The sequence below is a fragment of the Cygnus olor genome, chromosome 4 (assembly GCF_009769625.2).
Source record: "Cygnus olor isolate bCygOlo1 chromosome 4, bCygOlo1.pri.v2, whole genome shotgun sequence".
In the NCBI taxonomy this organism is placed as follows: domain Eukaryota; kingdom Metazoa; phylum Chordata; class Aves; order Anseriformes; family Anatidae; genus Cygnus; species Cygnus olor.
Window position 1 is genome coordinate 49,740,753 of NC_049172.1, and position 12,645 is coordinate 49,753,397.

The 12,645-nt window shown below is 35.2% G+C and overlaps 1 protein-coding gene across 9 annotated transcripts in view; it reads right to left on the reverse strand.

Annotated features, from left to right (window-relative positions):
• Positions 1 to 12,645, reverse strand: part of FIP1L1 (factor interacting with PAPOLA and CPSF1) — a 45,266-nt gene that overhangs the window by 12,060 nt on the left and 20,561 nt on the right. For 6 of the 9 annotated variants that reach the window (XM_040555838.1, XM_040555839.1, XM_040555833.1 and 3 more), the window contains 5 exons: positions 9,218 to 9,311; positions 8,024 to 8,177; positions 2,811 to 2,837; positions 2,222 to 2,276; positions 416 to 471 (listed from right to left, as the gene is read on the reverse strand). In XM_040555838.1, coding sequence (XP_040411772.1) covers positions 416 to 471; positions 2,222 to 2,276; positions 2,811 to 2,837; positions 8,024 to 8,177; positions 9,218 to 9,311 — 386 coding nt within the window. Of the gene's footprint in view, positions 1 to 415; positions 472 to 2,221; positions 2,277 to 2,810; positions 2,838 to 7,557; positions 7,582 to 8,023; positions 8,178 to 9,217; positions 9,312 to 12,645 lie in introns of all 9 variants that reach the window. The other 3 variants (XM_040555831.1, XM_040555830.1, XM_040555834.1) reach the window with 1 other exon arrangement.

The window sequence follows — 12,645 nt, forward strand, 5'->3', positions numbered from 1 at the left end:
TTCGAAGGAGAAGTATGTCACTCAGATTTTTCAGTTACTGGTACTGCTGGTTAAAATTCTGACAATATCTCAAGATAGTACTTGCTCTCCTTCTAAATCCTACCAGCTCTTGGGAAATTCTCCCTGACTTCTCCCTCTCCATAGTAAGATGCGTTATTTTTTAAATCTCAATTCTGCAAAATAAAAAAGCAGCATGTAAAGATATCCAGCATACAACTAAGGAAAACGACAGTGTTAACGAGCAGCTGGTAAATTCACAACAGTTATCTATCAGGTAAAAACGGTGGGCAATGAGCTTTCAGAAGGAATTACTGAAAAGGACCTGTTTAGACTCTCAGCTGAAATCCTGGTAAGCCTTTCAAACAATCTGATAGAGTGCTGATCAAAAATTTTCAAAGCCAGCAAACGTACTCACCACTGCCATACGAAAATGCACGAACAGAACGACTGTCATAGCCAGAGGAATGTCCACTGTAGAGAAGAAAATACATGTAAAATCCAGTTTTATTATTAAAGCTAATTCCATTGATAGATATATACTGTTATTATTATTTCACTGAATTCTTACCATCATACAGACTAAAACAAAGGATCTTTTATAAGTTGATTTAACTCTTCCATTTTGAGCATTAAAGCAAGAAAGCAGTCTGTCAACAAATGTTACTTCACTTTTTAATACCAATGACAACAGCATTCTCTCACCTCTTCTTAAAATTAAAAAAAAATCAGTATCTTCAAAACAAGTATTAAACATGAACTCTTCTTTGTATTTTCCATTATATTTTCTTTTTCAAATATCGTTCTGTATCTGTGCAGAGATAAGCGATCTCCAATTGTCTGAAAGTGCTCATTTGTGAATGAAGCCATTCTCACTCTTTCTTAAAAAGTAGGTATGGAGCATATCTATGAACAGGTGCACTTCAAATGTGTAGTTCTATAAATAAAGCATTAAATTGACTACATATTTTCTATGCTGACTTCTCTCAGAGGTAGCCAACTCAAGTAGGCAAAAAACAGGAAGGTTAAAATGGATGATATGTGCACAGGACATAATTCAAACATACAATTCTTTGATGACTTTTAGCACTTCCTACATAGCTTGAATGAATTATCTTTGCTGTATTTAAACTGAATGTTATTTCTGTTCTTCAAGGCAGCGCAACATAAAAAAAAGTCCGGGGTTAGTTTAGTTTAAAAGCAAAACAAATACAGTAATAATGAAAGGCCACTGCAACAGTGCAACACTTAAAGGTGTAAGATCTAGTTCCCATGTACTAAAATCAAGTGGATTTTTTTTCCACACAGTTTCAGAAACTATATAAACATTTACTTAAGTAAACACAATGACTACTGCTTAACTGTCAGAAGCAGCAGTCACTCACAACAACTGTCACTAGGAAATAATAAATTTACTTTCATGCACATCAAATGCATTGTTAGTTTTTTTCTAAATTAAATCAGATGAGGATTTTCTCTGAGATTTACCATCATCATCCTGTAGAGTATATGTTAACAGAATTTTCAATTTCAAAGGAACAGATGTGTGCACCTTCTTCCAGTGAAATCCAAAGGACTGGCAAGAGGCTTGCACCATCTTCTTAAGTGAGCTTTGTATATGACCTGGTTTTGGCCTACAGCAAAATATAAATATTTTGAGGGCTGTGCTGACCACTTTTTTGCTGTTGTTTTGGTTTGGTTTGGTTTTAAGATATATATATATATAACAGGTATTGAAAAAACACTATTAAGCCTATTAAATCTGAACATTTACAAGTAAAGCAGAAATAGAAATTTGGATTCTGTAGAACTCTGACATTTCCGGTAGCTTATGAGGGTGTGAATGTGTGGCCAAATTGTTTATTTACATTTATATAAAAGGATATGGTAGCTGTAAGGTGAATTATAAGGTTCACCTAAATAACTCTTCAGACTACTAAGGACTACAATTGTTACCTTAACTTTGTTCTTAAGTCTTGGCACTGATACAGTATCATAACTCAATAAAGCTAGTAAGTGGTCAAGGAACCTACTTAAAACAACATTAAATGTCAAAGATGTGAGACTAGTAACACTTCTGGAAAAATACTGTAAAAATCAGAAACTGTCTCCCCACAGATAGACAAAACCCACCGGATAGTATAAGAGTCCTTCCTAATATCTAATTTACTGCAGCTACAGAATACCAATATATTGCTTTGTAAGAGTTCAAACAGATAATCACCTTTCTATCGTGGGTATGAGGGAAGGTGGAGGACCGCCAGGTGGTGGTGGAAAGCCTGTAGTAAGTAATCGGGGAGAACGGGGGTGGTAGGAAAACATAAAAGAACTGGGTTAGGCATGCAATGGCCAACACATTTCAGAGAGCGTAATGCAAATCATTATCACTTAATGTCTAAATAAGTTTATTTGGTCAAACAGATATTTCCAGCTTAACAAACGGAGAGTTCTAAGTATCAGCAGTTTAAATTAAATACGTCATTCTTAAAAAATACAAGAACTGAGAAGCATAGGAAAATTCCTAAGTAGCTACCAATACCTTATAAACAAAATCACAACTGTTTTATGCGTAACAGCAAAAACAAATGGAAAGAGAAGAAAGAAGCAGACTTTCAAGAAACTGGCAGATAAATCCACTTGCCAAGAACATTTTCATACTTTTCTGCCTTGCATCAAAATAACTGAGCATACATCCGCAACTTTATATTTATAAACTTTTATCTACATATAACTAAAAGAAACTTGATAAATTGTACATCAAGGAAGGTGTGTTTTTTTTACCCAAATGTGGAAAAAAATCTAAGCAAGTTTACCTGGTGGTGGTACTGTTATTGGTATACCTAAAAAGACAACAAATAACGTATCAGTTATAGTAAATGTTTATGTTTATCATCTGTAGGTCTAAAATCAGACTGAGCTATCTCAGCATACATGATCAAGAGGAATAACTTATTTTCTGTGTTCTTGGATTAAGATTTCACATTAATACCTACCAATACGCTTTTATGCGAGCCTTGTGCAATCTGCCTTCTTACATTACTATTCTTAAGAATCTTATTTAATTAGAAACAAAAATAATGAAGAATGACTCTGTGTAAGAAGATCAGAAGTAAATCCATAACCCTAAAATGTTAAGTATCCAGAAAGAAAGTAATGCTCCACAGAACGTATCTGCTTCATTTTATATTCCATAACTAGATGAAAGGAAATGTAATCGGCCCCTGACCTTTAATAGCTTAGTATAGGAAATACAATGTCCACATGGACAAAATACTATGGCAACAAGAAACATTACAGACTTTTCAGTCAATGCCATGCCAGACTGCAATTAATCATTCAGTTGCTACTTGGAGGGAAAAAAAAATGTAAAGTACTCTATTTTCTTGTAAATATCTGGGAAGGGAGCATCCCTTAATACATGCACATTCAAAAACTGTTATAACTCTGTTGGTTTTCTGCACATTTAAAGCTTCACTTCTAAAGCAGCAGTAGTTTGAATTTAATTTCACATGACTCCAGACCATCTTCTAGAACACTGCATTTTTTAAATGTAAATTTGTAAGAGGCCAGAAGAAACTATTGGTAGTTTGAGGTAAATCCCATTTATGCATATTTCAGTAAGTGAATTAGGCAATTACTGAAACATTACTGAAACAGAAGTAATAGTTAACCTTTCATAAAGTCCCAAACAAGTTGTCTCTTCCTTCTCAACTCTATCAAAAAACTCCATTTTGCATTAATTTGGATAAAACACAAGCAAATAGAGGAGCAGTTCAAAGTGGTAAGCTGGCAGAGCAATATTAATCAAGAAACTCATAAAACAGTCGTGCTCTCTGAACTCTTTCAGTCCTTATTATTGAGAAAAAATTGAGAGCACTTTGATTCTACTAGACACTACAAATCACCAACTGAAAAGAAAAAATGTGTGTTTTTCTGACAGATCTAAACCTTTTCTCCTTCCTCCTTCCTTCTTCTGAAGGGCCAATTCCCTTTTCTAGAAGAGACCACTACTCCTCTTTAACCTCTCTCTGAATGAAAGAATATTCAAGCTGAGGAAGAGTGATCAATTTCACTGATTTCTGGTGATTTCACTGACATGAATTCGTATCAGCATTAGTCTTAGAGTATTAAACAAATTATGAAATAAAATTCTTGCCCAAACGTGAAGGTGTAAAACCTCATTTCTCAGCCAAAATTTAAATCAAGTGATAGTAAACCCCAAAAGCAAAACTTCTAAACTGCAGCAACCATTAATTTGACCAGCACGCAAGATTTCCAGTGTGTACTACCATTGTTAAGAACACTGGAAATCACATAATAAAGAGTTTGAAAAATCTACTTGAAAAATCTGAAAGAGGAAGACTGGGAACACAAACTGTTGCGTAGCTTAAGAATTTTCTATTCATCTTTTTTGATTAACTGTCCATCTTAAAATACTCTTCATGAGCTTGCAGCATAGAACATATATTAAAAAAAAAGACAAAATTACTCTAGCAATCTTGAGAACACTGTTCTCAAAACGTTCTCTCAAATTAATTAATTTATTAGCTATACCTTATGTTAAAAATATCTTTAAATTGCTGCATTAAAAACAGTATATTGTTAGCACTGAGGATGGCTCTTAGCAGCATGCACAGAATGGCCTGGATAGGCTTCAGCTAATACTCAGTACAGAGGATGAAAATCTGATTCAACAACTAATATATTCCTCAGAAATTCATCTTGGGCAGAAATACAAATAAAAATCTCAGCAAAAGATTTCAAGCCAAATGAAAAAATTCACTCGAGAGCCATTCGAACAAAGTTTAAAGAGACAACTGATATCCGACTGGATGTCCAAATAATTTTAATGAATTGGTTAATTCAGAATATTATACTGAAGAAACAAAGGCATTTTTTCCTCTAAAATTTTGATGAACTTTTTAAAAATCTTGATTAACAGTTATATCATTTTAAGACGGAAGCTAATTTCCTCGATGCTATCAGAGTGAAGTGAACATTATCCTATATTCCAAGTTAGCAAGCGTTACTATGAAGATCTAAAAGTTTGGTTTTCCCCTTGCCTTTTTCACTACAGAAGAAGGTGACAGAAAACAATGAACAAAAAAAATCGTGAACTTCAGGTAATGGAAAATTCTCTTCACTCCTTTGCCTTTTATTAATGCAGTGAAAACATATTTGAGGTATGAAAACATACTCGAATCATCAGCAGCCAATTAATTCTTTTTAGAAACAAGAAAAAAGACATCTTGAGTCACTTCTTGTGATGTAGGAACTATACTTGAGTATCAGTGTAAGAAGGAAGCTTAGCACAGATCACCTCACTGCATTGCAGTACCACAAGGATAAGCCTGGACAGAGCCTAAATATTCAGAGGTGCATCAGGAGCAATCTAAACGGCATCAGCGCAGAATTTTACCTAACGTGCTCAAATTTGCTTTCAGGACACTCTATCCCAATCTACCAACTCAAGGCTGGTAAATATTTAGAGAACACCAAGTAGGTTTTACTAAAGGAAAGCAATGACACATGTGCTATGCTTGCTGAGTAAGGAATCAAGCATGATAATGCTGCCCTGACTTCACAACATTTTGCAAGTTAGCTGAACTGTGTAATAGCCCACAGCTACGTAGTACAACTCAACTCAGTAAAAACTTCTTTTGTCAGGCTAAACTAAGCCAAATTGTCTCTTACTCATCACAAGATAAAAGAGTACACTTAGACTATGGGCTGAGCAGCCGTACAGTTAATTGCTAAGCTTTGGTGGAAGTCTAAGCAGTCAAACTTCCCAAAACTATGCAACACAAGTTTAATGCTTCACAGTAAGTTTTTCCTAATCTCAAAAATACATGTCACACAAAAATACGTCAACTGTATGCTTAAACCACAACACATAAAACAACATTTAAACTTGTTAAGCAGGCTGTTAAACAGAGGCATCCACATTCTTCTTTAGATTTACATTAATCCAACATCGCAACAAACCACGAAAACTAAAACCAACACATTGTTTGCAACAGCCACCGATCTCCTAGCAGTACTTGAGAATTTTCTGGCTTTGGCCATTTGAATAATTCCAGGACTCATTCCTCAAAGAAGATTTGAATCGCAAGAGTGAATGAATTCAGAACGAGACCTAACTTCAAAGGAAGATCCTTTTTCAAAGGGGCTTTTGGAGGATGTTTTATATTTGGAATACTTAAATTTTCTGGCAAGTAGTCCCAGTTTAATATTCGGTAAGAGTGGGCTTTCCTCCCTCCTCCTCCACTGAACTTAGGAGGGATGGCAGATTCTATTTTAGGAACAGCTTTGAAGATAAAGAGCTGGCAACAGCACAATTAAAACACAGCCCTGAACAAACTAAATCCACAGCTCTTAATCGTTATTTTCAAATCCACTTGAGGCACGGAAGGATGTTGAAGGAGACTTTCTGAACAAGTGTATGTCATAAACCCGTCTGCAAAACACAAGACTAAAGCTAAACCTGCTTGCTAGATCTGTAACACGTGTGCATTTCTTTCACCTTTAGAAAGCTCAACAGGTGAGGGGTTTGATAAGAACAGTACAGCACAGCTCTATGACATTGCTGCACCAGGAGCATTCGTGGTAGGGGGTGAATCCTGTCTGGTTTTAAATCGTATGCAGCTTTTCTGTGCTACAACTACAATTATAATAATAGTTACTTCCTAAAAACCTGCAAAGCATTCCATAATCAGAAAGTTTTAAATACAGTTTAATACTAGTTAGCATTAGGATTACATCCCTCTCCATTCTATCCCCTCAGCAATAAAGAAACTTCACAAAATTGCCAGAGCAGTAGCATATTCTCTCTTCAGATATCGTATTTTTACATTTACGCACAGTAACTCAGAACATTTTAAAATATTTCCCCCTTCTGTACCCTAGGCTGCATCATTTTGTGCATAATGATCACTGATGAGAGCCAGAGCTTGACATGCAGCAGGAGTTAATAGTTTTTAGATCACCAGCAAGTGAACAAATCAACATATTCCATGGGAAAGGATTTAAATCCTATCGAGTCCCACACAAAATCACTGTACAGAAATAATATTGTTGCTTCCTTGCTTATACGTGAGAGAATTAACAAAGACGCTTTTAAAAGATTCCATAAGCAAATGAAAAAGCAAGAAAACGTTCAACAAGACTTCAGTACAAGTCAAGAAAAAACGCAAGGAACAAATGGAGAAAACAAGGAAAGGGGCTCCAAACGACATCACCTCTTACATAACAAACCCTTCATTTTCCTACTCAGATACTTCCCGAAGTTTCTGCATCTATCTTGACTTTTCACTTTTTACTTTTTAACTTAAATTCCTTAACAGGACAACACTCAGGTAGCTGCACAAATGCCCTTGATGCGCTCTCATTTTAGTAAGCATCGGTAAATTCCAAATATTTAACAATGAGCAGAGTTTTCAAAAAGCTTTGATTTCTCTAAGATTCACAGACCCAGAAAGCTGGATAAAAAGATCAAGTGCTAATTAGATCTTTAATTAAAGAAAAAAAAAAAAAAAGATGCAGCACAAATGCATTTCTTACCAGACTTCCAAGAATTCAGAGATACTGTGAGGGGAAATAGGAATTAAAGATTCCGTTGGTGTTTGGACCTTAGACATCAGAAAATCCAACTTTTGACACAAATTCTTGTTATGTCATGCTTTTAGTTCAAAGGTTTCCAGAATCATTTGTTAACACGTACCTCTCAATAGCATTAACAGTATTTGAATCACAGAAAAGAGCTTCTCACTTCAAACATTCTCAAGGACACAGGAGCCAACGTTCAGTATTTAAGAAATTATTTACTATATGTGGCTACTCTTACTGAGAAAGTAAAGACATCCATTTCCATTTCTGCCTTGCAGGTATATTCGTGAGGAGAGTACAACGCAAAATTCTGAAATTCTACACACGCAGTCAAATCTGCATGGCATGTGCTGTCTTTAATTCACTATCATCAAGCATCAGTCTCTCGTTTCCCATGTTGCATGTGGTGCAGGATATTTACCTGGTGGGGGAATCAGAGGTGGAGCAGTACTGACAGTTGGAGGGGGTGGGAGGAAAGGAGGTGGTGGAAGGTGGGTAGGTGGAGCTCCTGGAGGGAAAAATGGAGGTGGCTTGGTAAAATTGTCTACTTCAGGATTAGATCGTTCTGAAAGAACCTGTAAAATATCAAACTATAGTTACAATTGCTACGTAAAAAGGGTAGAAGTCAGGTTTCCTCTTTTTCCTACATCAGGAATATATTACTTATGCACCTAAAGGGCCATATTCAGACAGTTTAAATTCTACCTCAATCCCTGCATTCAGTATCCCACACTTGCTAAGTACCTCTGAGGGCCACTAGGGTACAATGAACATAGGATTTTAGAGGGAATATAGGCCATCTGAATATGGCCCAAACCATCTTAAATTTGCATGTAAAGCAAAATATTTCTTAAAAAATCAATATAAAAGCCATGAAAAAAATAAGATTTTAGATTATTTAAAACACTGTGAGAAGCTCAGCTGCAAAACACACTGATGTGTTTTCAGTATAAGCACTAAAATCCATTATTATTTTCATTGTTTAACCTTAACCTAAGTTGGCATGGAAATGCAGCTAGAGCACCAAGCAAACTTGATTGTTCTCCACAGGTAGAGTCACAAGAGGAGAAACTGTGTTTGACCTTAACACACGTAGTTGTTTTCTGAAGATAATCCAAGCCCATAATGACTAGTATTATAACTTATGGTAAAATACTACTATGTATATTTAAAAAAAAAAAAAAGCACGATCAACAATTTACTCCTTCAAAACATATGTCTAAAGGACTATTTCTTCAAATGTGTATCAAGAGATTTTCAGCATGCGTCTGGCAGGAATAGGGGAGGAATACATAGTCAATTTAAATATTTATCGTTATCATATAGTAAACAAAACTTTATCCCATGCGTATCTAGCAGAGACGGTGCTGTCTCCTGGATTGTAAGTCTGCAAGATTGCTTATTTCCTTCCAAGTACACTAAAACATTTATCTTTAGAAATATATCAGATGTTTCATCTTAATGTACTTCAATTAACCACCATAACTTTCTTCCTGAAATTAGAGCTACTTCTCTCTTTCTCATTTATACACATTGGAGCGTTTTAATCAGTAGCTGAGGTGAAAGCAAAAATGTCTTTTAGTGGAAGATAGTGTGCAAATCTGCAGTATAAAACCTGTATGTTGCTGTTTTCATTAGCACGCCGTCGTCCTTCCACCCTGCTGATAGTGATGGTCTGTCCAATCACATCTATTGTGCCAGACAATCGCCTGCAACACAAGACAAACCAGAATCAACAAGCAGAACTAGAAAGAGAGAGAAGACATTGTTAGGGACTTCTCTTATTCTGAATGCCACAAGTTCTTTCTCCTGTACAAAACATAAAAGACTTTCCGAAGAACATTAAATATGGTAAATTTCATGAAATATGCAAGTGTGTAGAACAAAACAATGCAGCAGACACTCCTGTAGGATAAAGGATGACTGTCTCCGCATTCTCCTTCCATCCCCAATAAGAAAATAAACCTATACTTTTGTCAGTGATGAAAAAAACAAAACAACAAACATAAGGAATAATACAGGGAGATCAGCAAAAAACATCAGTAAGGAGAGAGTATATTAAACAGAACTTAGGATTTTTTTTTTAGGATTTTTAGGATTTTTTTTTTTTAGGATTTTAGGATTATTATTTTTTTTATTATATTATTATATAATAAATAATATAATAGATAATATTATATATTATATATTATATATTATTAATTTTAGGATTATTAATTTAGATTAAAAATCTAAAGTAAAAAAGTTAAAACTAATCATGAAAAATAAATTTTAAACTGCAGAAACCATACCAGAGGATTCCACGGAAGATCAAACGAAGGTAAGTTAAGAGGCAGAAATAAACATAAGCCAACTGTTCCATGCATACTATAGATATTGCAGCACATATTGAAGAAAATCACCAGGCATCCCTCTTGTCTCGGAATATACAGTGTTGCATCAAATTCAAAGGAATGTTATTAGACCAGTCATTCATACTTCTGCTCCTCAGATTTCCAAATGCAAAACGTCTCTCTACAAAACATTTGCATAGCTAAATGCTGTGTTCACCTTCATTAAAGAAACTGGCAACGAAGCAGCGGAAGACTCACCTCAGTCTCCCTTACAACCCAATCAGGCAACATGTGAACATAACACACTGAGAAGACCTACCTTAGAAGTAGCTAGCAATGGATTTTTAGAGAAAGAAGGAAGGAAAAGTAGCGTACATATACAGACTTTCCCTCCCAGTTCCTGCCAATCAAAAATTTAGGGACTTCCTATGCAACCTGAGCACTGCGTTTAATAGTCCCTCATTAACTTGCATTTGCACAATCTCTTTTGAACAAACACACTTGTGCTTTTAACCTCCAGTGATGCAACCTGTTTCAGCTATTGTTTCTGTGTTTGGTGCCCTACAGTCCTTGTGCTAAAAAAAAAAAAAAAAAATCATCATCATAAAAATACCTGTTCTCTGGCACCACAGCGTTCTTGGTACCTCTGTTGCATCTCTTCACCGTCATCTCTTTCCCAAGATGAACTAATCCACACTTCTACTCGTACACAAGTGACTCTAATTATTTAGTTCTCTTTTTTGTGCACCTCTCCCACTTCTACTATAACCTTTCTGATATGATATAAACAGAACCACAGATAATATTCAGCTCTCAGTGCAACACAGCTTTATGTACTATTATAATCATTTTTCTCATTTTGTTCCCCACTGGTCACGATAACTACGATTCTGTTTGCTATTTTGGCTAACACTGGAAATTGAACTGACATTTTGGGAAGTGGCAACAATAATTCCATGATCTCCTTCCCAACTGGTAATGTGTAATTAGAGCCTACGACTACAGATGATTAGGGCTGATTTCTCCAACTCCTTTCCCCCCTTCTTTTTTCTCTTATATTTATGAACCCTTATAGATTAATGATTTTCTCTAAAAATAGCTGAACTGCCTTTAAGTCACCTGCATTAATAAGAAAAAGAACAAGAGCTGATTCTGCTGAGAAAGACTACAGATGTTTCCTTAAAAATACATGTGTTGTCCTCTGTGAATTTTTTTTCCCTATTTAAATGTAAATACATAAATAGACTCATGGGTTCAAACTTGGAAAGAAAAGAAGCCTAAAATAAGTCATTGTGGTTCTTTCTAATAAAAAGAAGTAATTAATCTTAGTTAATATTATCAAAAATCCACTATTTTTTTTCTTCCCTCAAGTTTTTCATCTGCCAAGTACTGTTTAAAAGCAAGCTACTTGTATCTCTGCAAACAAGATGGATGCAAGCCTTGGTCTGCTGAACAAACTGTAGCACTAATAACTACAGAGGGCTAAATTTCTCCCCCAGTTTCATTTTTTTCTTCCAAATATATTTTAGAATTTCCAGATACACAAGTCAGATAACAACTACGTCTTCTCCGCTTCCTATCGATGCACATTTCACATTTCTCAAAGTCACAGATGAGCTGACCGCTCCTTGGTGCTATTTCAATTTTCCCACACATGTTCTCATTTCTGCTTAGTAGAGTTCACAGTATTTTATTATTCCAATGATGAAAATATCACAAACTAATACAATAATTAATAGGCCAACTGTGACAAACAGAATTTTCTTTACGTATTGATGAGATCATACAGATTAATACGTGTATTTCTAACCTGACGTTTCACTCTCTTTTTTAAGACTGTCATCAGAAGTACTGATGTACAAAAATTAACTGCTCTGGTAAAGTAAGGATAAACTTCATAAAGGCCTGTTAATTCAGAAACTTTGTATTTGGTGCCACATTCTAAAAGAAAAGAATCCTAATTTGAAGTAGGAGAAAGGTGATTTTTTTCTACGGACGCACTAAAAAGAGTAAAATATAGTATAAGGATGAAAAGATGTGGCAATCCTGCTCCACCAGGAATGCTGACCAACATGTCAAAAGCCTTCACACCAGGATCTCGTTTTCATCTTCACAGCAAGATTTTGAACACCTCGTGCCCATTTCCTGATCGAGAGCAAGCACTGTCTTATTGTATTTTTTTTACAAAGCGATAATGCCACAGGAACAAACTCAGTAAGTCTTACCTTCCTCTTAAATTTTTGACTTTGTTTTCTTATGATAAACATTTTTGCACTGTCTATAAAGCAGTTATGGCTATAAAGGATCAGGAAAACCTTAAAGTTCTTATTTTATACAATCATAACAATTGCTGCAGTAAATAGCAACATACAGACCACGTGAATCAAACTAAGGAAAATGGAATACAAAATTGTACCATGGAAAAGCAGTATTTTACTACCAATTATAAAAACACTTTTAAGTAGAACTAAAAAGAAGTTGAGAGACAGAGAAGAAACCTGGAGTACTGGCATCAGTATGTCAGGAAATCTGCAGATATAAAATTATAGATTCTAAACCAGACCCTCTTGTCTGGATGGCTATATATGAAAGGCCATATACAATCCTTTAGTTAGTTTTCATGTGAAGAACTGCATCTTATTTAGAAAAAAAACACAATCTGGAATTTAAATGTTTATTGATAGAGTTCATGATGCCTGGTAAGTTATTC